The sequence below is a fragment of the Equus asinus genome, chromosome 10 (genome assembly GCF_041296235.1).
Source record: "Equus asinus isolate D_3611 breed Donkey chromosome 10, EquAss-T2T_v2, whole genome shotgun sequence".
Taxonomy (NCBI): Eukaryota; Metazoa; Chordata; class Mammalia; order Perissodactyla; family Equidae; genus Equus; species Equus asinus.
The window spans coordinates 19500574-19526705 of NC_091799.1; the positions used below are offsets into that span (position 1 = coordinate 19500574).

Here is a 26132-nt window from a genome sequence, read left to right on the forward strand (position 1 = left end):
CTGCTCTGTCAAAGACAGTGTCGAGGGAATGAGAGGACAAGCTACAGACTGGGAGAAAACGTTTGCAAATGATATGCTGATGAAGGACTATTATTCAAAATATACAAAGAATCCTTATAATCCAACAATAAGAAAACAAACAACCTGATTAAAAAATGGGCAAAATACCTGAACAGACATCCCCCCCAAAGAAGACATACAGATGACAAATAAGCATGTGAAAAGTTGTTCAACGTCATTTGTCATTAGGGAATTGCAAATTAAAACAATAATGAGACACCACTACACACCCATTAGAATGGCCAAAATCCAGAACACTGATGGTGCTGAGTGCGGACGAGGATGCGGAGCAAGAGCCCTCGTCCGTCGCAGGTGGGAACGCAAAGTGGTACGGCTGCTTTTGGAAGAGAGTTTGGCAGTTTCTTATAAAACTAAACACCTTCCTACCGAATGACGCAGCAATCTCATTCCTCTACCCAAAGGAGGTGAAAACTCATGTCCACACAAAAACCTGCACACAGATGTTTACAGCAGCTTTAGTCATAACTGCCAAAGCTTGGAATCAACCAAGATGTCCTTCCATAGGTGAAGGATAAACAAGCTGTGGTGCATCCAGACTGTGGGAGGTCATTTCAGCGCTGAAAAGAAATGAGGTCTCAAGCCATGAGGAGATGTGGAGGAATCTTAATGCACGTTACTAAGGGAAAGAAGCCAATCTGAAAAGGCTACATACTGTGTGATTCCAACTATATGACATTCTAGAAAAGGCAGAACTATGGAGACAATGAAAGAATCTGTCAATGCCAGGGGTTAGGGAGGAGAGAGGGTCAAATATGCAGAGCACAGAGGATTTTTAGGGCAGTGAAATATTCTGTGGTAGACACACATCATTACGCATTTGTCCAAACCCACAGAATGTCCAACACCAAGAGTGAACCCTAATGTAACCTATGCACTTTAGGGGATAATGATGCATCAACGTAGGTTCATCGATTGCAACCAAAGTACCACCGTGGTGGAGGAGGTTGTGTGTGTGTTGGGGCGAGGGGGTGTGTGGGAACTCTCAGTACTTTTCACTCAATTTTGCTATAAAAACTTCTCTGAACAAATTAAAGTCATTAAGTTTTTTTAAAAGCCAGGAGGAAGAAAGAGGGAAGGAGAGAAGAAAGGGAGGAGGGGAGAAAAGAGAGGGCTGCCTGACTTCACAGTCCTGGAGAGAGGACCTCGCTTCTCAGAGGGTGGCACCTCACCTGCATGGGACTCTGTCGGGAAAGGCCAGACCTCTGGGCATGGCTCAGATGGAGAAAGTGTAGACAAAGAGAAATTTGGAGTTTCAATATGGAGAGATCTGGCATGAGGGAGTGGGAGCCTGAACATGTTTTGTGTGTGTGAGGAAGATTGGCCCTGAGGCCAGCCCCAAGGCCAAGTGGTTAAATTCACAAGCTTCAGCAGCCCAGGGTTTCACCAGTTCAGATCCTGGGCGTGGACATAGTACCGCTCATCAAGCCATGCTGAGGTGGCGTCCCACATAGCAGAACTAGGAGGACCCACAACTAGAGTATACAACTATGCAATGAGGGGCCTTTGGAGAGAAGAAAAACTAAAACAAAAGATTGGCAACAGATGTTAGCTCAGGGCCAATCTTCAAAAAAAAAAAAAAGGATTGGCCCTGAGCTAACATCTGTTGCCAATCTTCCTCTTTGTGCTTGAGGAAGATGGTCCCTGAGCTAACATCTGTGCCAATCTTCCTCTATTTTATATGGGATGCCACCACAGTGTGGCTTGACAAATGATGCTAGGTCGGTGCCCAGGATCCGAACCTGCAAATCCTGCCCGCCAAAGCAGAACACACGAACTTAACCACTACCCTACCGGGCAGGCCTCCAGGAGCCTGAGCATTTTGGTGAAGAAAATTATAAAACTTTATTGAAAGACATTAAAGAAGATCTAAATAAATGAAGACAGAAACCTGGTTCATGGATTAAAAGACTCAATATTTTAAAGATATCAATTCTAGTGTGATCCAAATCAAAATCCCAACAGAATACCTTTTATGGCACTTGACAAGCTGACTCTGAAATTTATACAGAAATATAAAGGGCCAAGATTGGCCAAAATATTCCTGAAGAAGAACGAGGCAAGAGAACTTGCTTTATCAGATATCAAGACCAATTCTAAAGCTCCAGTGGTTAAGCCAGCGTGGTCTTAGCACAGAGACAGACATATAGTTCAATAGCCACACGAGCCCAGAAACAGAACCACACACACACGTGGACACGTGTGACAGAGATGACACTGTAGATCACTGGAGAAAGGATGAGCTTTCCAATGAATGGTGTGGGCACAATTGGACCCCTACCTCACACCATACCCAAAAAGCAGTAACCAAAAAGGAAAAAAATTTGCTTGAGTATTAATTAAAATTAAGTATTGCACTCCTGTTGATTAAAACACCCTTCAAATCAATAGGGAAAAGACCAACCACATACGAAAATAAACAGTTTCAACAGATGCTTCATAGAAGACAAAACTCAGATAACCAATAAACATGTGAAAAGATGCTCAACCTCATTAGTAATCATGGAAATTCAAATTAAAATCAAATTGCATATCATCATCTAACTACCAGGTTGGGAAAAAAATTTTTAATCCCAAATGTTGACAGATATGTGGGAGTATAAATTGGTACAACCACTTTGGAAAACAAACCCTCTGGCCTGTCCCAGTAAAGTTTAAGAGGAGCCTATACTCCTTGCCTGCAATTCCCCTCTGGAGGAACTCTTGCAGGTGTGTACCAGAGGCTGCGGAGCAGCAATGTTCCCAGGGGGCCTTGTGACCTTCCTGTGCCTCCACTTCCCCGGCTAGGCCAGGTGAGTTCATCTCCGATGTCCCTCCTGAGCCAGTGCTCAGGGGGAGCAGCTGATTCTCCACCACCAAGGGTTCTTCCTTCTGTAAGAGGCTCCCCCAGGCTCCCCCAAATCCTTGCCTCCCTCGACCCCACACCTTGGAGCAACACAACTCCACTGCTCTGTTTTGCAGACTTTACTTCCTCTCTCAAGGAGGTTAGAGACCTCAGACCTAGACCCAAAGGCTGCTCTCTTTCCTCTTGACCTCTGCCTCCTCCTCTATACAACCAGGCAGCGACAGTGCACATCCCGTAGGTGTTTGGGAGGCTGCAGTGAGCTGGACTCAGCAGGACCTGGGCAGGGAGTGGGCTGGGGGCTCCACTGTGGGGAGTCACTCCCCCTCCTCAGGATGCGCCCCTCCCTTCTGCAGTACCTGGACCTCCGCTTCCCTCATGGTCCCCCATCCAGGCTGTGCCTTTCTCCTGGTCTGATTCAACTCATCTTTGCAGAAGCCCTTTCCTACCTCCAGCCCGTAAATGATCTCTCCCTTCCCTGAGCTCCTTCTGGTCTATCGGCACATCAGCAAGTATTTCCAAGAGCTCACCATACAGGAGGCATCATTTTTGGTGTTGGGGGAGCAGCCCCAGCTCCGGGTGGAGAGGTGGCTCAGGCAGGTGCTGGGAGGAAAAGGGTAGGGAGAGCACCCTGTAAGCGGCCCATTCTCACTAACCAGCACAGTGCCTGCTAAATAGCAGGTGCTCAATAAATAATGGTTGAACGTTGAACCAAACAACTGAGATGCATTCAGACTGCGTGCACTCAGGCATCTAGGCTGATGTGTGTGTCTCGGTGGACACACGCTTATAAGCCCACATGCGTGTGCCCATGAACACTGACACGTTAAACCCACCGGCGCACACAGACAGTCCCAATGCATGGGGCCGCTGCAGCCAGCGTCCTCACTCACTTGAATGCTGCCACCCGCACAAAGCTCATTTATTTTGATTTATGAATATTACGAAAATAAACCTGAGCGTCTTCTTGGGGATTCTGTGATCCTGACACGGGTCTCCACGATATTGCTTTTCGCTCCCGGTTACCTGAAATTAGCAGAGTAATTCGGAATCTGCATCTTTATTTAAAAGAAAAAACTGTAGATGCAGAATTATAAAAATTTAATATGCTCCCAGGAAAATGAAAAATGAGAGGTTGTGATCTCGTCTAACACTTTCAAATGTGTTTATTAATTCATGTTTTAAATCATAAGTTTCATTCGGTGAAAGCCATGCACAGCAATAAGCCTGTTTTAAAATATTAATGAATAAACAATATTTCTCTATTGAAATATAACATGCTTCTTTGAACAATGGACCACCAGTAATAAATCAAAACCAAGAGAAAATTGCATTTCATATTTAATACAAGTTGAACTCTGCCTTTTTATAAATGATATCTTTTTTGTTTAATTGGCGTCAGTTCAGATCTAGCAGATTGCTAATAAAATTCTGGATTTCCATATTTAATGATGCGTACACTTTCTGCTGAAATTTTACCAGGAAAAAAGAATCAGCCTTTTATTATCTCCTGAGATGGTGGTGAGAGGTGAGGCCAAGGCCTCAGTCTGGTCTGAAGGGCTGGAGGAGAGCAGGCTGGAGCAGGCGGAGTGAAGAGGCGGGGCCAGCCTAGGACCCTCACTCAGCACCTGCCACCCCTGCCACCCCTCTGTGGACCGGAAGTAATCATTCCAGCCAGAGGGGCTGGCCACAGGGCACCCCCTTCTGATCTGGGGCACCGAGTAACAATGATAATAAAAAGAGAACCCACCCCGCTCCAGGCCGGGCACCATGTGTGCATCAGCTCACTTAATCTTTATGACACCCCTGTGAGGTAGGTAGGAACCAAGTTCCCATTTTACAGATGAGGAAGCTGAGGCTGCAGACAGGAGGTGACATGCCCAAGTTCACATACAGCTGATAAATGGCAGAACTTGACCTGACTGCAGTGCCCCAGCTCTCACAGCACATCACGCTGCTTTGAAGGAGATGCATCAACCTGGCATCAGCAGATCTGGGTTTTATCAACAGTGAGGGAAGTGGGACTTGCACAGGGGGCGTGGCATCAACACAAGCTGGAATTCGAATGCAAATCACAGGGCCAGCGGGACTAATTGGTGATCAGCGGAGCCAGCCTGGGCCTCTCCTGCATGCAGGGCACTTTACCTGTACCAGCTTGCTTGATCCTCCCTACAAGGCTGGGAGGCAGGTGCTTGACAGCTGAGGAAACTGAGGCACAGAGAGGGTACATGACTTGCCCAAGGGCACACAGCCGGTATGAGGTAGAGCCGGATTCAACCCAGGCAGCCTCTCTCAGGAGCCCACATTTGTGAGTGCTAAGCTGAGGGGCTCTTCTAGCCATGGGGCCACACCGAACCCCTGGGGCTGGGACTCTCTTGGCTGTGAGGTGCGACTCCCCACAGGGCCCAGCTGGAAGCAGGCTCCGTGCACAGGGCTGAGTGCGTGACAGCTAAGTCATCAGGCTAGGGGATGGAGTCAGGGCTGGGTCCCCAGGCCCAACAGAGACCGGAGTGCCTGTGACAAAGTAGCCTTCCCGAGGGTGTGCCTGGGGTCCCAGGCTGCCGGGAAGAGGAGCCAATGGCTCAGATGGGGGGTGCTGCCATCCATCCCCTTCTCTGCTCCGTTCCCACCTCAGGGTCACCGACAGTGAGCCAGCTCAGTGTGACAGGAGACACTTTGACAAGACAGGCAGGCACAAAGGGTTAAAAATGTGGGCTCAGGCCTCGGACACACCCAGACCGTATTCTGGCTCTGGCTTTGTGTATTTGGCCAAGTGGCTTCAAAGCAGGGGGGTGAATAGAACCTTCCTCACCAGGCTGCTGTGAGGGTGTGGAGAGGGCACCTGGGGAGGCAGAGCGCAGGCATTCACAATGGCATCTCTGACATTTCTGCTGCCAGGCCCCCTGGTCTTTGCACATGCTCTTCCCCTTGCGTGGTCCACCCTTCCCTGAGCCCATGCCCAGCTTACTCCTCGCCTTCCTAACCCTCCTCCTCTGGGTCTCTGCTTGGATGTCCAGCAGGGGATAGAAAGTGCTGCACGAGGAGAAGGGAGGGCCCGGATCCCTCAGAAGACACAATGGTCTGGGCTCAGCCTTAAAGGACAAGCATTCACCAGGGAGACACAGGACGGATGGATGCTCCAAGAAGACAGAATGAGGAAATTGAGGCTCAGGGAGGTTAAGGCCCTCTCCCAAGGTCACACAGCTGGTAGGAGGCAGAGCCAGGATTCAAATCCACACCAGGGGGCTTACCCCCAGAGTGGGCTGTGTGGGCAGTGGGCTAAGGGGCCAGGGGCCAGAGCTAAGCTGGACAGAGCCTGGGACTTGGAAATTCACCCACGGGGACATAGGCAGAACTCTGCCATAATAACGTATGTGTAGGGAAGTGCCCCAGGCCCTGTGTACAGCACTTCCCATGCATTGTGACAGCTACGTTCCTAGTTCTGTTTGCCTCCATTAGGTATGACGCCAGGCCCAGCCCTGTCCCGAGTACATGGGCTCTTCCTGTCCCTTGTCCCCAGCCTTGCGATGCATAGATAGAGAGAGGACCACACACAGTCTGTGATGCACATCCCATACACACCATAGGACACACATACTCCGGTGGCCCACGCAATGGAGGCAAAGGTGGGAGAGCTACCAGCTCTATGGGGAGGGGGTGGGGGATGACTCCCTGGTCACCCAGACCCAGAAGGGGCCTCACAATGGAGGCCAGGTGGCCCAAGTTCACAGGAGCCTCTTTCTCCATCGCACTACAAGTGGCTGCTGGAAGGTGTCATAAGGGGCCTTCACAGGGCAAACTCCATCTCTGTGGGAGAGCTTGGGCAGGTGGAGTCACCTCTTTAAGCCTCAGATTCCCCATCTAAAAATAGGATAATAGCACCCATCACATCGGGGTCCAGGGTCATCAAATAAGACAATGTATAGAGCTACCCGTTTGGTCCGAGATGGCAGGAGGTGGAGGAGACACTGGAGCGACTTCAGAGCCAAAAAGGAGTGCAGGGAATCATGGCGGCGAACACAGAAGGCATTCCCATCAAGAGCACCATGGACGACCCCACCACCGCACAGTACGCCAAGCTCACATGCAACTTGAAGGCCCGGAGCACCGTGCACACAAGTGACCCCCAGAATGACCTCACCTTCCTTTGAATTCGCTCCAAGAAAAATGAAATTATGGTTGCACCAGATAAAGACTATTTCCTGATCGTGATTCAGAATCCAACTGAATCAGCGACCCTCTGGGCTCCCAGTGTCATTACTTAATTTAATGCCCCCCAAGAATAATGACGTTAATTATGCCAACCGACTGGCTGGTGGAAATCACCTTAGAGCCCACTCAGACCCATCCAGTGACCAAGGGTGGGCTGCAGCTTCGGCCACCCCACCAAGGTCATCCCCCTGCTGGCCAGTCGCCTCTGAGCTCCCAGGAGAGCCCTCTTTTCTCATGTCCCGGTTTTGGAGCAAGAGCTTGTAAGAAACCCACATCCTGCTTCCTTCTGATCTTCACTTCACTTTGTCACCCTTGGAAAGAGATGTTTTTCTTTAATTAAAAATAACTGAAATGCTTAAAAAAAAAAAAAGATAATGTACAGAAAATACCTGGCCAAAGGCTGGTCTACAGGAGATGTTCAATAAACTGTAGTGGTCAGCCCAGTGAAGGCCCTGTCTCATGGCACCCACACACATTTTACACCTGAAACGCCACCGCATCTGGGAGACTTACCACATCCTCCAGACATGCTGCTCTGGAACACCGTTCCTCCCATACCCACTTGTGGCCAGGGAATGGCACAAGGCTGATGCTCGGTTGGGGGCTATAAGGAAGTTCCAACCTAGTTTGCAAGGCCACCTGGTCTGCTACACTTAGAGGTTCCCACACCACTTGTGTATCTCCAAGTGGAAGACCGACGCCTGTCCAACATGAGCAGCTGCTCAGGCACTCGGGCTCCAGACACTTGTGAACAGACGTGTATTCTCACGTAAGCACGTGTGCCCTTGTGCATCTAACTGTGTGCGTGGACAGCCCCTTAGCCTGTGATTGGGTGTTTCAGGTGGTTTTCTGTTATTTCTTTGACCTTGTGAACAGGTTGTGGGACCCTCACTTCTCCAGTCTTGGGGTTCAGAAACCTACCAGTCTTTCCAACACACTCACTAGGCATTTGCTTTCTGAACAAGCACAAGGCTGGGGATCTGGGCCACTCAAGGGCTGGGGCCTGACCTCATTCATCTCTGGATCTAGCCCGTAACCCATCGCTTGACCCAGAAAAGGTACCTGATAAAAACCTATCAAATCAACACATTTCACCCAATTTGGAGGGAGACATCAGAACCTTGGGGCCCGTGCCGTGCCCGTTTTATCCGTGAAGTGAGGATGTTTCCACCCTCCCAGGGAGGTACCAAAGAGCAAAGAGAAAACGTGCCAGTGCTTCCTCAACTAGCAGACAGGACAAGAATGGCTTTTTCTCAGGCTTCCCCAGAATAAAGCCTTAGACTCACCTACTTCCCTGAAAGGTTTCTAGTCAACGTGTGACTCTCTGACCAACGCTAGTATATGCTCCCCTCGACAGACGGGCCTGAGATAAAACCTGAGATGGTTCCTAGGAAGTGTGTGTTTCTGGACATTGAAGATGTATTTGTGTGTGCATGTGTGTCAGGTTTCCACAGGATGTTTTTGCAAAACCACATAGCAGAGAAATTGTTTTATGTACAAAGATAAGAAAGGCTGACCCATAAGCTAATGGAATCATGCAAATAACTCCTTAGCCACGGGAGAGGTTCCTCCAGGCAGGCTGAGAGCCCGAGTGAGGCCGGACAGCTTTGGAGGGCGATCTGTTTTATACAGTTCACTCTCACAGTGTAACTACCTCAAGATTAATGGGGCGGTGGCCCTAGACCTGCTTAGCCTGCCTCTACCAACTGGAATAGTAAACCAGTTGTATTTATCATAGACAATTCGCTGCAACTGATTAACATTAATCTGATTTCCTGTGAGTCAACTTCCTCGAGATATAGCAAACAGGCCAATTATGTGCTCTTGACTTCTTTTATTATAAAGAGTTAGGTATTAGCGACAGATGCGTATGTAAATATGCGGAATTTCTAACATTTTGAATAAAACAAAAACAAGGTTTAATCTAGTTAAAGAATGGTCAGTTGGTCTTAACATTTTGTAAGTTCAGAGTTTTAGAAGATATACTAAGAGAAGTTGTGGGGTTTTTTTAAATGGCATCTGAGGCTCCCTCTTTTCAGACAAACTTTTCCTTGTTCTTAACTGGTGTCTCACAGAAGTTATGAAAGTGAAGAAGTGAATGTGGCAAGACTGGTTATTTTTTAAAACTTACAAAAAACATCTTTCCATTAGGTCAGGAGAGTGTGAGCTCCAAGGGCAGAGACCTGGGTTCAAGGTGTGGGCCCCTGCTGTCCTAGGACCACGACCTTGTGGCATTTGCTTAATTTTTATGAGCATCAGTTTCCTACTCTATGAAAATGGGGATAATATTTTCCTTGTGGTGTCCTTAGAGGGTAAGAATCAAGTGCAGACATGTAAGTGTGGTCCAGCAGCTGGCAGGAGCCTGCATGGAAAGAGCGGGCAATCAGGAGAGGCTGTTCCTTCAGCCGTAGCTTCACCATCATCCCAAAATCCCTCTCCGACAGGCCACACGTTTACCTGCAGGGCCTGCTTCTGGGCGGGCTTTCTCCTTTTGCCTGCACGGGCTGGTTCAAGTGGCGGAGCAAGAAATTACATCAACATTTAATCATGAAAGCAAAAAGTTTATTCATGTTTGAAACTACATATAACTACCACGAGGAAGACCTTTTCAATCCAGGGTGTAATCCAGTTAGAAAGGAACACGAAACGTTTTTAATACGTTAGAATCACCGCCACAAATTATTTTCATGACTCAATCAGTTTCAGAATCGCATACAATACAAAAAGAGAAAGGAGAGGGGGGCCCCATTACACAGGGTGAAATATACAGTACTGAATACTGAAATCTGAATGCATCACAATTAGTCGCTGCTTTTTTTTTTTTTTTGCATGGATTAGTAACAAGATGAAGAACATTCAAAATGTTTCTCAGTATTTACAACAGTTTTACTGATCCTGTGTGAATTTAAGACCCAATGTTTCCACTCTCGGTTTTTTTAAAAGTTGCAAATGCAACCCTGATTTTTCTTTTAAAAGATTACAATGTACATTACATTTTATGAAGGGAAACAAAGAGTTAATTACAAGATGCAAAAAGATAAGAAAGAGACAAACTACAGCGTGAGTATTGTTCAGAGGTAGTAGGTGAGCACTCTAAGCTACAGAACATGTTGAAAGTCTATTGGTTTGGATGAGTTCGCATGAGGTAATAAAGCTGTGTTTTGATTGGTGAGATGTATAAATACTCTTTTGCTACACTATATACAACACTCCAGAGAGCAGGGCCTTCGTCGATGCCCAGAGGACGTAGCAAACCTTGACAAGTCTGTGCAGCACCCAGCGCACACCGTAAAACCCGGCGGATCGCCTGTTCACCTCTATCAGCAGCGAGTATCTTCATCTCTCGGAACGATCTGGATCCGTAATTTAATTACCAAGCAGACGCTGGGCACTGGTGCTTTCAGAGAGAGAAAAGATGCTACCAGTCTCTGATCTAATTATAACATAAGAGATCGCAACACAAATGTGACGAGGAAGATTCTTAAACACAACCATCATTAACAGAGATCGCCAAACAGCTCCTTTACTCCAACTCCATTAGCGATATGAAAGACAGACAATCAGTCTGCGATGGAAATATGCGAGAAGTTCAATTTAGGTGAGGTGAATCTTTGCATCTGCTTTAACGATTGAGGTTTAGCATACATTGTACTTTTTTTACCCTTAAGGCCAAGTAATTGGCAACTGTGAAACCATTAATGTAAAATATTGATAATAAATTATGATAAAATAGCTACAGGACTGTCAACAATGTTAAATCTTGGCCTAATTGGATAAAGTGCTTTTTTAACATTGTGTGTTTTTATATAAATACAAATGATTATGATTCCTTAAAAAACAGATTTTCCAAGTTCTCTAAGAAGATAAGGTTTTACAGTAAAGCTGTAGATGGTGGGCTACGAAAACGCTTTCCTTTCCTCCTATTGCTCTGAATGCACTTCTCAAGGCATGTCAGCTCGGGGAAAAGCGTCGCCAGAGATTAGTTAGAGGTATCAGAGTGCACACTTCCTGGGCCTTCTGTAGGAGAAGTCACAGAAGATGGAGTTGTCGCGTCCTGCCAGCCTCCATTAGCCTGAAAGGAGAAACAGAGTTCAACGGGTGCACGTCTGCATCTTAATTCTGCTCCCCAATTTAAAACACCCAGATGACAACATGAGAGCAAAGATGCATTAGCAAAATGTATTTTCTAAGCCCACTTTGGCAGGAGTTTGAAGCATGTGTTAAAGCGGGATTAAATGCATGTAAAACAAATCCATCCCACCAAGTAAAGACTTGGCAATAAATCAGCACGCTGAAGGAGGGCTTCAGCTAGTCTCAAGCTGGCACCAAGCTCGGCCTTGGATTTGCCGGTAAAAAGAAAGTGACTCAAAAAAGAAATCTTTTAAGTAGGGAGCAGTGGAGGAGCTCAATGTAATGCCTCTGCAAGACCTTGGGCTCCATGGAGTACAGACTTCAGCCTAGCTTAATCCTCGTTTCCACAGAGAAGTTGCCTGCCCTTTTTCCATACATGCCTGACAGCCAGCCACTATAACCCTTGGAAAATGAAGGCCAGAATTTCCCTCCAAATAGGATCGCCCAGAATGAAAATGCATGACCTGTGGAGGAGCACACACTATTCAAATCTGTATTCCAATTATCTGTAACTGGAGCTCCTAGTGGGGATGCTGCCTCCGCGTTCCGCACGCTGCTGGCCCTTCCTGCCTCAGACCTGCATCAGCAATAACAGTACTCAGAAACAAATTTGCCTTATGTCCTGGCCTATAGAGGCAATTGCTGAAATCAATGTCTGATCAGATTTCTGCTATGGCAGACAGCTTGTCGCTGCATATTTTTATGTCAGTCAGGAAGAGGGAGGTGCTGGGCTTGTGAGTTGGGGAACACTGAGTGGAAGTGACGGGGCGGGCCTTTCTGGAGAGAAGGCGAGGTGAGCTGGCTGACACCCAGTGCCTGCGGCACAGACTGGCCTTGTGCTGTGCTGCCCCCAGACCCTGACCTCCCACACCAGTGTCAGTACGGGTCATAAGGTTCCCCTGCCTCACTCCCATCATCTGCAACTTCTTTGAGTCCATCCAAAATGTCTTCTTTCAGGCCTGTGGCACTAGGCTGCTTAGAGCTATGTGGGTCCCCCGCCCGGCCTGGAGATGGCTGTCAGACGAGCCGAGCACTGGGCATTTTTCCTTCTCCCAGGTCACTGTTCTTAGAGAACTCCCTGTCTCTGACGGACAGCATGGTTCTGCACAGAGAGCGCCTTTCTGCCCACCAGGATCACAGGGAGGGGGGGGAACCAAACAACCCCAGAGAGAGACCAGAGCCAAAGGGAAAAGGATTTTCCAGCCTTGAGGCCTAGCAAACTCAGGTGAGGGGGAGAAAGCTGTGGTGGTCCATTTTCAAAGGCTCGGCTGTGTGGGTTTGGATGGTGACATGCTCGTGTGTGTTTGTGTGGATTCCAAGAAATCCTCTTCTCTATCTAAAAGGAAAGCCGTTTTCACCCCTCAGGTAGGAAAATCTACTTAGCAAAAGAAAACTCTTATGCAGATAACAAGTCTAAAGATATTCCATCTGAAGTAAACATCATTCCTCTTTTATCCAAATTTATAAACAACAAATGTATAATATTTTTACCCAGCGTGGCAGCTGGAGGAGAGGTTGTCAGCAAGCATTCTTTTTTTCAAAATAAATTAATCCTTCCTCTGGTGGTTTGAGATTATGCACTGTATTATACAACAGCGCCTTATCAAGCCTCATCAGTGAAGATGGAATTCATGTCTGTAAAGTGCTGCAGGCAATCACAGTTTCATATTTTATCATGTTGATAAGGATAGCGCACATTCTCTGAAGCATTTCAAAACACTTAAATGAAAAAGGAGAAATGCAACTAAAAGCCTTTTTATATGGTTTGTTGTGGGTTATTATGAGTTATTTATAAACCCAAAAAGAAAGATTTGACATTTCAAATGTAAAAGATTTGAGTATTTAATGGTCCTTTTTTCCTTTCACAATTGAACATCCTCAATCACTTTTTAAATCATTAATATTTACTCTCATAGCAAGCCAAGGCCCTAAAAATGGAGAATTTTGTCCATTTTCTTCCAGACCCAACTGCCATGTGTCAGGCGGCTCATTTCCTCCTGAAGTCTGGACCCCAGATTCTGTCCACCACTCTTCCCAACTCCACCCTGGTGACCCAATTCTCCCCCAGTCCTTTCAGGAACTGTGTGTTTTGCCATTTTCCATCCATGTCAGGGTGGGGGGAAAAGTAAAGTTTTGGTGAATTGGTTACAAAAGTTAAAGTCATTTTCTCCATAATTAAAAATGGAGAGGGCATAAAAATGCCGAACATATCTCGCACCCACACTGACAACACAGCAAGCTGCTCTTAAGGACAGAATTCTTTGTTTTGCTTGGTTTGTTGATCTGTCTGGGGCCCTCCCAGGCTGTCACCTTCACCTGAGCTGTGTTTGGGAATTTTTCCTGCTGCTTGAGTCTAAGATAAATGACCTGTTTTTCACTATTTCCCTGGAACACAGCACAGCCAGTAGGAGATGGCGTCTTAACAGGCTGACGCTTAAGCCCCTACTGATGACAGAACGCCAGTCACTCTGGGCAGGCATCTGTGAGGACTTCTAAGGTCATCTAGGTAATGTCAAATTTAGGTTCATAAAATAAAAGAGCAGTAAAGATGCCGCCTTCCCCACCTGACAATAAGATGAGAAGCCAAGTCAAATGGCCATTAATTTATTTATTAGTCATTGTTTACCTGACGCTGTTCCTACAGCTCTTCGATCTGGTTCCCCAGAGTACTCACATTTAAATTATGTGGACTGTACAGTGAATTTCCTCCAAGGCCATCACTGTAGCCTCCCGTCTGATTGATAACATGACGGAGGGTATCCACCTAGAAGTGAGATGAAACAAAATTCATCATCCCAAATCTATTAAAACATCATCACTTACAAAAGGAAACAATTTGAATTATGTGTGCCACGAGGGTTTAGCATCTTCAATGAAAGACAAATTTATCAATCAAATATGACCGGCAGAATTTCAACAATTTTTTGCATATTTAAACTCACACATCTTTGTTTTTCATGCCAGCCAAACAATAACATCTTCATGGTAATGCAAACTGTCCATCTACACCAACCAAATGTGTGTGGCTGGGGGTGAAAACTACTTATAAGTATGTATACTGGATCTCAATCTCTCTCTCATACACACACACACACACACATCTATATGCCTAAAAACAAGTAGTTGTTCTCAATTAAGAGGATGAGAAAAGAGCTGAACCTGGAACATACTTTAAGAACTCAGGTTTTTGTACACTGGCTTAAAAAAACACAGAAAGGAAACAGAGTATTATGTTTTTAAACCATACACACACTGACACACAAAATTTTTCTGTTCTATTTTGTTATGATAGTAAGAGGCACCCAACCCCTCTCCATGAGCTCAAGCCAGAGCCGAATGCATTCACAAAGTTCATCAGGTTTGAATCATCAAAAGTCACTGTTCACCTGACTTCTCCTTAAACTAAATGGTGGGGCAGATGGGTTACGTTTGGAAGCACCCAGCACAGGTTCTGCATGGATGTGCAGACCACTTCCATGGGGTCAGAGGAAGGAGTTTTGAGCCCAAACCCTACCCTGCTAGAAAGGCCCCAGTTGGGGCATTTCTCCTACCTGTGATTGCACATTGGCTCCGACTTGGGACCCTTGGTAAGAATCCCCATTCAGACTCTGCATGTTCATGAACATGTCCCCAGAATTTGGGAGGTTAAAAGAACCAGAAGAACCTGGAAAGGAAAGAGTTAAGTAGCTGAATAACAGAGAGCTAAACACATAATCCTCAAAGACCAAGAGGCAGGGAAAGGAGAAAAGGTACAGAAGGGAAAGGCTGTGCACAACATAAAGCATTTCCAGATCTAAGAGGATGGAGGGTAACTCCAGACAGCTAGGTCTTGTGGTTCATTTTGCATCTAGGAAAATCCTATCAATGGGGAAGCCCAAATAAGAAACAAAGAGAACATCAAAATAAACAGAAAAACCGGCCTGGAACCATCCCCTTGTTTTCATTTCTCTCCAGGATTTGGTCATTAAATGAACTCTTTGCTATCATTAACTGTCAGAGTGGACAACTAAACAGAGAAGAAACATTTTTCTGAAGCTCTCTTAGCCATACACTCTACCTAACTTTCCTTTCATCTGTTTTCATGTTCCATTAAAAAGAACTAGGGGTGGGGGGCAAAAACTCAAATAAACAAAAAGCCCCTCACTTTCTGAACTTTTAAAGATAATTTAAAAGACTTCCTTAGAGAAGCCCCTCAAATTGTTGCTCTAGTCCATCTGTTTGGACTAGTTGCACATGTTTCATTGTCACTCAAGTTCCTTGTAATTTTAAAATGCTTCTAACTCCAGCACAGATGTCACATAAAATTTGGCCAAAATGTGTTGTATGAGGAGCCAAGATATTGCATCCATGTATCAGGTACCATACCCCTCACAGCTAACCACCTCCTAATGCTACCAAGCCAACACCGGTGCTAAAGAAATGCGAAGAAGGACAGCAGACTGCTGTCTGTGGCTACATTAGGCAGACAGCACGGCTGGTACTTAACTCCAACATTCTAGCTTCATTACACACAGCAACAGGTAAATATCCCACTTGTGCTATTTCATTCTTTGACAGATCACTATTGACCTTAAAATGATACATGGAACAATATAGTTAGAATAATTATTAGTGATAGCACTTTGCCTAAGTGCTGAATTAAAAACCACTATGAGGTGTGAAAGTTCCAGAATCTACCAGAAGCGAGTAGCACTCACTATGAACAGTGGGTTTATGAAGTCTGGCCACCCACTCATTCACCCATTCTGAGAACAGGCCTGTATTTTAATACAAGTCCACTGTGTCCTCAGTATGGCTCTTGCTTCCTGGCTGTGGGACAGGGCTTTGTGGCATAAGGCTGCCTGGGCCGAGTAGGCAGTGAGCACCCAGTACGCACCGGAATTTGGCGTGGTGGGCGAATTGGTCTGGTTGTTCTGCACAGCTGCGGCGACTGCGTGTGCGGCTGTCACAGCTGTCTTTGCAGCGTAGAGGTTGGCTTCTTCCTGAAACTTGCCGATATTTTTCTTGTACCTGATTCGTTTGTTGCCAAACCAGTTGGATACCTAAAAATCGCAGGGACATGAGTGAAGGGGAAGAGAGGTCAAAGGGGGAAAAAAAGCCAAACTTCCAATAATAATTGGACACAAGGAGAGACCTTGGGGGACACAATTCCAAGCCTGCAATCACCTCCTGTGCATAATGTATAATGGGTTTAGGGGTTCACTTTCTCTTTTGGCAAAACTCTCAAAACTCTTGGAACAATACTGCTTAGCTACAGTAATACTAAAACGGCTGGGAGCACTGTTCATTAAAAAATATTCAATTGGTATATAAATGATCAGTCGCCCCAAAAGTAGCTGAAGAACTAAACGAATAGTTGTTAAGTTAGGTAAATAAAAAGAAACACTTGAGAAGCAATGGCTTATTCCTTTTTGGGTCTAGAACAATTTTGGCAGCTGTACAGTAGAATCATGTCTGGCCTGCTGAAAAGAGTAACATCAATTAATAATGGATGAAAAACCCCTTTGTCTTCTACCTTAGAAGATACTGTCTGACTGCCAAGATGGGTGCTCAAGCTTTGCCAATTAACACGTGAGAAGGTCACAACTTGAAAATTCAAGTAATTCCAATGAGGTCAAATGCAAATATAGAGGAGCGGCTCCGATTTCATCAGGTGGAGTGCACTTCTTTCTTTTGCGAACTACTTATGATGTCAGCCAGCACAAATGGAAGAGATTTCTGAAGAGGATCTTGGCAACAGGCAGATTTCATTGACAGCAAAACTTCAGCCCAGGACTCATTGCTCATAGTTACATTATGCGTTCAGGCATCTGTAGCTCAGCTATATAAAGAAGCAGCTAAAGCCCACACAGCAATTTATAAGAAGGTACCCACTTGCTATATAAAAGGCTCTGACCTCTCTTTGTTAAACTAACAATTTAAAAATACTTTCCAATAATTTCTTAATCTGTCAAAGTGGCATGTTGCTGTGTTATCAGGCTGGTGGAACACTGCTTCATCCCAAACAGCTATTCAGGGGCCTGCGGAAAAATAAGGAGCAGTATGAGCCCTCCAACCCAGTTTACACCAATGGGCATGCTTGTGACCGTCTCTGCCAAGTGTTTAATTGCTTTGGAAATAGAAGTCTCATTCTTCAACCTACGGGGCAGTCATCCTTCCAGAAGAAGCCAAAGAGCCCTGGCAAGGGAGTCATGTGAGGAAGACAATGTTGGCCTTACTGCTGCCCGCATGCTGTCCCATCCTGGGGAAGCGCTCTGTGCACACATACATATGCAGGCACACTCACTGAGGACCCATGCAGCAACCACGAGCATAGCTTCCTCAGACAGAAACAAGCCAAAACTCATCAGGAAGTAAATACACTACAGATGAGGATTTCCCAGATGTTTCTGTTCCACCATCATTTTTTCCTCTCTGAAGGACGCATCCCTTCCTTCCTTCATATCAAACAGTAGTGGTTATAACCATCATTAACTATCCCCTATGCATCGAGCATTAAGCAGAGCCTTTTGCACACATTTTCTCATTTAATCTTTATCTCAAGGGCTAGAGGTGGTTGATTGAGGTGGTTACACAGGCATCACACCTGTCCCAAATCCAATGCCTTTTCTCTCTCCTCAAATTGTTTGACCTCTCAGCAGTGTTTGATACTTATAATTACCACCCCTCCTTCTTTTTTTTAAAGATTGGCACCTGAGGTAACATCTGTTGCCATTTTTACCCCCTTCTTTCCCTTCTTCTCCCCAAAGCCCCCAGCACATAGTTGTATATTCTAGTTGTAGGTCTTTCTGACTCTGCTATCTGGGACGCCGCCTCAGCATGGCCTGATGAGTGGTGCCATGTCCGCGCCCAGGATCTGAACCAGCGAAACCCTGGGCCACTGAAGCGGAGCGCATGAACTTAACCACTCGGCCAGAGAGCCAGTCCCCCACCCCTCCTTCTTAAAGCTCGCTCTTTGCATGGTTTCTGTGACATTATGCTCCTGCTTCTCCTCCTTCCCTGACACACCAGTGTGTGTATGTGTGTGTGCACACATCAGTGTACTTTCTCCAAGACTCAGCTCTTGGCCCTCTTCTCTCTTTCTCTAAGCAATCTCATCCATATTAATGATTTCAATTATTATCTCTGTGTGGATGACTTCTGGATTTCCATCTCTATCCCTAACTTCCAGGAGGAATTTCAGTTCTCAATTTTTAAGACATTTCCATACAAATGTTCTGCCATAACCACCAACTCAAGAGGTCAAAAATGGAACTCGCATGTCCTCTAAACGTGCACCTCCTTTTCTATTGTCTCTTTGTATTCATGGCATCTCTACCTCCAGAGATGTGGCACCTTGCAAAGTCCCTGATTCCACTGTTGGATAGTTTTAATAGATATACAGTTCTCTATGTGGAATGAATATCTGGTTCCCTTTCACTTCCACTCACTGGTCCTAGTTCCAACATCTATACTGTCACAACATTAGGCTCCCAAATAGCCCTGAGGGACCTGAGGGACCCTGCTGCTGGTCTTCTCTGCCTTCCCTTCTTTGAGCCCCATATGCTTGGGGCAGGTGCACATGATAATTGTGTAGGACGTGGCAGTGGACAGAAGAGTTAGGAGAGGACACAGGTGAGAAGGCAATGAGGGCCTGAGCCAGGTAGAGCCCTGGAGTGGAGAGAGTAGATACTGTGGAGGAAGGATAGGCAGAATTTGATCACTGACTCGCTGTGGAGGTCAGGGGAGAGGGAGAAGCCAGAGAAGATGCTGATGTGGTGCCCAGGCCTCCAAGAGGATGGAAACAGATGCACTAGCGGGGATTTCTGTACCAGGAGAAGTCAGCCTCCGTGACTATTAGGATCTATTCCCATACCAGAATTACATGACTCTGAAAACAAAAGTTTCAATCAAGATTGAAAAAGGACCCTCAAGGAATCCACTCTTATGCTACTTTTTAAAGCAAATTCTCTTAAACCTTAGCTCACTTTTCAAAAGCACGTCGTCAGCTCAGGAGGCAGAGCTAGAGAGCTGCTTCACAGTCTCCTTCAATATATAATATCACTCAAGCCTGTCTGAATATGGCTGGCAGGCCTTCGAAAGAGTTAAATATTGAATGTATCTATAGTGCAAAGGGAGATATTCCTGGGTGAGGGGGAATTTGGCATTTCTTAAGCATAATTAATGAAATTTCTCCAACGCTGAATTTAGCAACAAAGGCCCATCTTAGAATTCTCTTCTTCTAAACAATTCTCTGTTGGATTCTGTACTTTGTAGTTAATATTACCTTGACAATCAGAGAAGCTATAATACATTAATGAAACTTTGCCTGGAAAATCAGATTACAGCTTTATTAACAGTTTCATAATTGAGGAATCTCTGTACTATCGAAGGTCTCATCTCTAGATATGTAAGAATCCTGTGTTTATGCATACCCCCGGACCAATCAAACAACAGTCATCACTAATAAAGGTTTATTTAATTCTCACAGCAAAATTTTAATATCACCAGCAGCCTGGGGAAGCTTTAGCAAGTGGATTTGCTTGACATCAGATCGTTTCTATTCTGCTAGTCCCAATACTTCTTAATCTTTAATATCAAGGCAATTAAAATTAATGGCCACTCATCCGAAGCTACTGTGGGCAGTGTTTCCTTGACATCAATTGTTTGACGGGATTACCTAGAGGTTAAACTAACAAGCAAGGTTTAATTGGAAGCAATGAAAGAAGCAGTGATCATACGTTATGTTTAACCTGCGTAACCACATCTAAATGAATATCTAAAAATGTTAAACTTGCAGGATGGTGACGCTCAGACACTAAGCTATACAGTACAGATTCTAAGTACAGCAGGAATTTGGAGGAAGAGAGGTCCCAGCAGGTCTGGGAAATCAGAGGAGACTTCCAAGGTAAGGCAGAATTTCAATTGGACCTCAGCTTCAATTCAATAGTATTTTTATTGACACTAAGTAGTTCAGAGGTACAAACATCCAGAAGCTCTGTTAACACAAAAAGGCCAAAAACATAAGCTGCTGCCTCTCTCTCCCTGGACCTCTCCAAGATCCCTGAGACTTATTCCACTCTCTAACTTAACTCCCTTTTCCCTTCTTAAACTCTAAACTTCCCTTTTAGTGAAGGAGGAAGGAGAAGCCATCCTAAAGGAAAAGAGGAAAGAATCAAGGAGGGTTTCTGTAAGAGGTGACATCTGAGTGGAGGATGTACTGTGAGGAAGGCTTCTACTGGGGAGAATGAGGGAGCAGTGAGAGAGGAGGAAGGCATGGGTACAGGGACGAGTGCAGTAAAGGCATCTGAAGGACTGGCAGGCTCTGGCTAAGGAGCAGAAAAGGGGAGAGTGCTTGAGGCAAGGGAAACCCCGAAGAGGAGCTCCACAGATTGTCCCACACCTTCCCCTCCAAGGGCTCACCAAGTGGAGGGGAGACGGAGATCGAGTCTGAGATTTCTAGGAAGTACAGTGGGGAATGGGTTCTGGTGAGGCCACCTGAGGCCAAGTGAGGCAGCCTTTCCAAGCAGGTGCATATCCCATGTCAGTTCTCTGCACACTTTTTGCTGGAATACTCTAAAGAAATTTTGAAAATAAGGTACCTGCTCACATATTTTTTATCCTTTGCACATTTTTTAAGTTGGCATCTACAATTTTTCATGATAAGTTTATATAGTTGTAAACAATGTTATTTCAGTATGTCATAAATGTTGACATTTTAAAATAAAAGCGTAACACTGTTCTTTAAAATGTATCCAACCAAATATAAGTAGCAAAGCAGTTTGATACCCACTATCCTTTTTAAAAATACATAAACTTGCTTTTCTTTAACAGTTGAAAATTTTGCATTCTTTTTTGTTCTTGGAAGTGTATTTCCATTTCATTTCCCTCCCATATTATTCTAATGCAATACACTTTTATGCTCTACAAAAGAGATATATGGAAATTGAAAATTTTAAACTGTTTTCTATTTCCTGTAATTATAAGGCTCTGCATATTTAATATATCCTTCTGGGTTAAGCTATCATTACATTTAGTCTAAACTTGATCAAAGTAATACAAACACTTATTTTGATAAGTGAAAATACTTTGACCATCAAAGGTTTTCTCACATATGCATTTCGTAATCAGAGGGGCAGGGGGGTTATAGAATGCTGACTGAAGGAGGTTTGGTTATTACCAATATTTCACACCACCCCTGGCTGGGCACCGGAGCAGGTCTCACACTTTGGGGCAATGGGCCATGGTATTGGATGGGAGTATCCCTTTCATAAAGTGGGAAAAGGGCATGTGGGGGAGGGGGGAGGAAAAAAAACACCCCACATGATGCTTCCACCCCAGCACTTTCTGAGGCACATGGATTTGAGGAAGGAGTGTATATACATAAGGAAAGTTAGCGGGTGAAAACCTTAAAACCATGCACACCCTAGTACCCTTTGGAAAATCTTCAGCTACTTAGTGGAGCATGTGTCACCTAGCGCAGACTGCCACCTTAAGGGAGCAGGCTAACTCTGGTTACAGCTTAACTTCTCTGTGTGAGTACAGTGTCGGAACTCCTTGGATGGGGTGTGCCTAGTAAAGACCTTTAGCTCTAAAAACTAGGGGCTCACTCAGGCAACTACTGCTATGTGTCACAATGACCTTTTGGAGTTAGACAAAGAACAGATTTGTCAGCTTCAGGAAATTAAAAACATTCTGATTAAAGAAACAAACCTAAGAGGGTAGATACAGTTTACTTACTATTTAGCATAACCTTTCTGGAGAGTAAGCCAGCAAATATGCACATACCCTTTGACTCAGCATTACTAAGAACTTCTCTTCGGGAAAAATTTAGAGATAAATGTGCAGAGAGATTCCCTACAGTCCTACTTATAGTAGCAAAAAAAAAAAAAAGGAAAATTAATTTATAGCACATCTGTATAATGGAATATGATGATTGATTAAAAAAATCATATGGAGAAAGAATACTTATTGACCTGGGGAAATAGTCATGATATATTGTAAAGAGGAGGAAAGGACATTTTTTTCTTTGCATACAGTGTGAGGATTTTTTTCATAAAAACACTGACATAGACATACATAGATGTGTGCACACACACACACGTACGCACGGGAAAAAATTACTAGAACATACATACCAATATGTGATTATCTTTTAGAGTGAGTTTATAACTAATTTCTATTTTTGTGTTATTCTGTGTGTTTTCAAATATTATCCAAATTGATTTCAGATAAGCAGGTATTGGGGATTTTTTAAATTAGAAAAAATGCACTTTTCAATGAAAAACATAACCAATCTGCATTTTAAAAAAGCACTTAGAAATCATTTAACAATCTTGAAGAGTGTAAGCGCCAGGCCTTATGCTGGCCCACACAGCTACAGGAATCAATAATCCCATTCCTGTACTCTATCTGGGGGACAGGGTTAGCAGGTCCAAAAATTCTTGAAATAATTAACATCAGACACTTTGTAAATCACAAGCCATTAAAATTTCCCAGATTGCTTTGCACTTAAGAAAAACTCCATGTTCAAATTAAAAATCTAAACCATCTATAATGTGTCTGTAGTCACCGAAAATCAGTTTATTAATTAATTAGCATTAATTGTATCTTACGTTTCTAATTCTATCACTACATTTATCATTTTAATAACAACGTTAAATAAAAGAGAAGAATGACTACTTAAAGACAATTTTCAAGAGGCAGAAGTGCAGAACTTTAGAGTTCATCCTTAGTTTTGCTTCCTTGCATAAAAGACATTGGGGAGAGGATCAGGATTTGTTTAGAAAAGCAGCAGCTGACACTGAAACATCATTATTGAAATTAGCAAACTGAAAATTTATGAAGCACAAATCTTAGAAAAATCTGCCATTGTGTTTCCCGTGTTTACTTGTGATGCATACTTTATGGACTGTGCCTAATTAAATGCAACAGATTATGAAATGTTGAAATGCCAAGTCGTGTATAATGGAACATGTAGCATATTTATATGGTAAACAATTTTACCTCTAATAAACAGTTTCTCCCTAATCAATATGTTTTCATCCCCATTATGTGACTCAATTTGAAATGAGGGATGGAAGCCAGATACTGTTCAATTTTTAAAGTTAACAGTGTTAATAAACTAAATCTCATTCCACACGGTGCACATTCAGTAAAGTTTATATAAGAATGGAAAGGCTGGACACACTGCAGATAACCACATGTGTACATTCCCTTGAGAACCCGGAGGGCAGTCAGAGCAAGGGCTTGAGAGCCAGACAGGCCTGCCTGTGAATGCCAGCTCCATGTTTTCCTAGCTGTGTCACCTTAGTCAAGTCACGTCATCCAAGGTTCTCCTTTCCTGGTCTGCAAGATGGGCTAACGCTGCCTACTCCTCAGGGATGTGTCATGAACATTAAAGGAGATGACGTTAAAAGGCACAGGCCTGTGCCCAGGATGTACTAGGCACCCAATAAATGCCAGCTCTCCAAACAAGGAACAAGAGCAACAACAAAACCCTCCACAGGCTATGTTTGCTTCCTGTTGTCACTGGGTCAGGTCACCCTTTTCACAGGAGCTTTGGATTCTGGGAGAGCCAGTCTGTGTTCCCAGTGCTGGTGGGGTACTGGCAACGGGGAACAGGCAGCAGAGAGAGAAGAGAAAAGGGGTGCTCTCCCGCACACCTGAGCATAATAAACTTCCTACCAGAGGAGGAGAACGCCCAGACCAAGAGCTCCTGTCTGTCGCACACCTGCTGGCCACTGTCCTGCACAAACAGCTGGCGGCACTACCTATGCCTCCTCGTCTCTCCTCACTCCTGCCCCAGCACAGCCACTTGCAGGACAATGCATTGGACCTAGAGTTGATGGGAACCCTGGCTTTGGCTCCTACTCGTAGCTATATTTCTAACAGCAGCCATCCATGGAGAGCTCATCATGAGCCCAGCATTGCACCAGGAACCCTACATGTATCACCTCACTTAGGCCAGACAGAGACCCACTTTGACTGACGTAAAAACAGACCTCAGAAAGGTCATACAGTGTATCTGAAGTCACACAGCCTTCCCTGTGCTTTTTCCACTAATCCTTATCTAATAACACCTGTTTTTTCTTAATACTCCATAAAAATCTTTACAATTATTTATTCAACTTTATTTCTTTTCCAATGTATTAAATGGCTAGGGCTACAAAAGTACATTCTACCTTTTCAGTGAAAAATATTTCAGCTCCTTTATGGTTAAAATGCAGGCTAGCCAAGAATCCAAACCATCTTTTCATTTCAGAACGATTTTTTTTTCCTTTTAGAAAATAAGTTCCAAATTCCTAAGAACTGACTTGAAAACCAACTTCTGAAACACAATCCACTTCTAATGGGAGAACTAAACAAACAGAAATTCAGTTTCCATAGCATTTGAAATAATTTAAAACAGATTCACTTGTCAAGTACTGTATTTTTTTATTTGAGGCTGTGAAAAATTTTATTGCCATAATGTACTGACACCCTCACAGTCTGGCTTTGCTCTTTCTACTCTCTGCATGAGAGACTGATAACTGCTCGTGACATTCACAAAGAGGCTCATCTGCAAAAGTATATAAAATGGCAGCCTCGCGGCCACAGGACACACAGAACAGATGACACCGTTCATCTCCCTAAAACACGTGCTGCCGGCTGATGCTAAATTACCATGGATGGTGTTCTCAGTTAAAGACTTTTTTCTTTAAAATTTACTCTCTTGTTTAAAAAAATAAAAATGTGGTAGGTGTACAACTGCATAGTTCCTCCACAGGCTCCACGGAAAGCCTCTGACAGACTTTGAAACACTGACATTACAACTGTGGACCTGCCTCCCATCAGCTGCCCTGAGAGGTGGAGCCGTCTCCCAGGAACACATTCAGCATCTCAGGACTGAGACTCAAGAGCACTCTTTAAACAATAATGGACCAGATAAACTCCATGTAAAGCTAGTTCCTGTAACTGAAAACATCAAAATTTATTCAGTGTCTTATGTAAAGAAATCCTATAGTCAAGCCTTTTGTTTCATGGAAACCCTTATTTATTCAAACACCACTTCCTACCAAATATACACTCCAGTCTTCTTTTTTTAAAAATCCAGAAAATTGCTTTCAATTTATTGAAAATGGGGATATCTATCCTCAAAAAGTATACTATCCTTTCAACATACATAAATAATTCTCACTAAAAATGAATCACATGCATTTTTGGAGTATAGAATACATCAAGGGTAGGTTTTCAAAGACTAAGAATAGACACAACCCCACTTGCCCCCTATCCCTCCTCTGGCTCTCACCTTTGTGGAGCCTGTGAAAACCTATGGGCTGGGGGCTGATGGCACACTACTTTGCCAGAAGTCAGAGCCTCTGTTCCCTCTTGCTTTTGGAACCTTTACAAGGTTCTGTATGCACAACATACCCAGAAAGAAAACTCTCATTGAATGGGTGACAAATCAGCATTTATTGAGCACTCATGATATACCAGGCCCTGTAACAGGCTTTCTACATATACGATCTCAAACCTCTGAAGAAATTATCATTATCCCAATCTTACAGGTCAAAAAAATGGAGACTTCAGGGGCCAGCACCGTGGCATAGTGGTTACGTTCTCATGCTCTGCTTCGGCAGCCTGGGGTTTGCCGGTTCGGATCCTGGTGTGGACCTACGCAGTGCTTATCAAGCCATGCTGTGGCAGATGTCCCACATATAAAGTAGAGGAAGATGGGCATGGATGTTAGCTCAGGGACAATGTTCCTCAGCAAAAAGAGGATTGGCAGTTAGTTCAAGGCTAATCTTCCTCAAAACAAAACAAACCAAAAAAAGGAGACTTCAGGTTAAATAATTTGCTTAAAGTCACACTGCTACTTAAAAGTGGAGGAGTGGAGTCTGAGTGGCTT

The 26132-nt window shown here is 44.4% G+C and overlaps 1 protein-coding gene and 1 pseudogene across 4 annotated transcripts in view; one reads left to right on the plus strand and one right to left on the minus strand.

Annotated features, from left to right (window-relative positions):
- Nucleotides 1-320: 320 nt before the first annotated feature.
- Nucleotides 321-7185, plus strand: LOC106830853 (dynein light chain roadblock-type 1 pseudogene; annotated as a pseudogene).
- Nucleotides 7186-9672: 2487 nt separating this feature from the next.
- Nucleotides 9673-26132, minus strand: part of PBX3 (PBX homeobox 3) — a 202680-nt gene continuing 186220 nt past the window's right edge. For 3 of the 4 annotated variants that reach the window (XM_044778755.2, XM_044778757.2, XM_070518745.1), the window contains exons 6-9: nt 16140-16305; nt 14815-14927; nt 13938-14027; nt 9673-11204 (exon numbers count right to left, since the gene is read on the minus strand). In XM_044778755.2, the coding sequence (XP_044634690.1) occupies nt 11112-11204; nt 13938-14027; nt 14815-14927; nt 16140-16305 (462 nt within the window). In that variant the 3' untranslated portion in view covers nt 9673-11111. The remainder of the gene's footprint in view (nt 11205-13937; nt 14028-14814; nt 14928-16139; nt 16306-26132) is intronic. The other variant, XM_044778756.2, reaches the window with a different exon arrangement.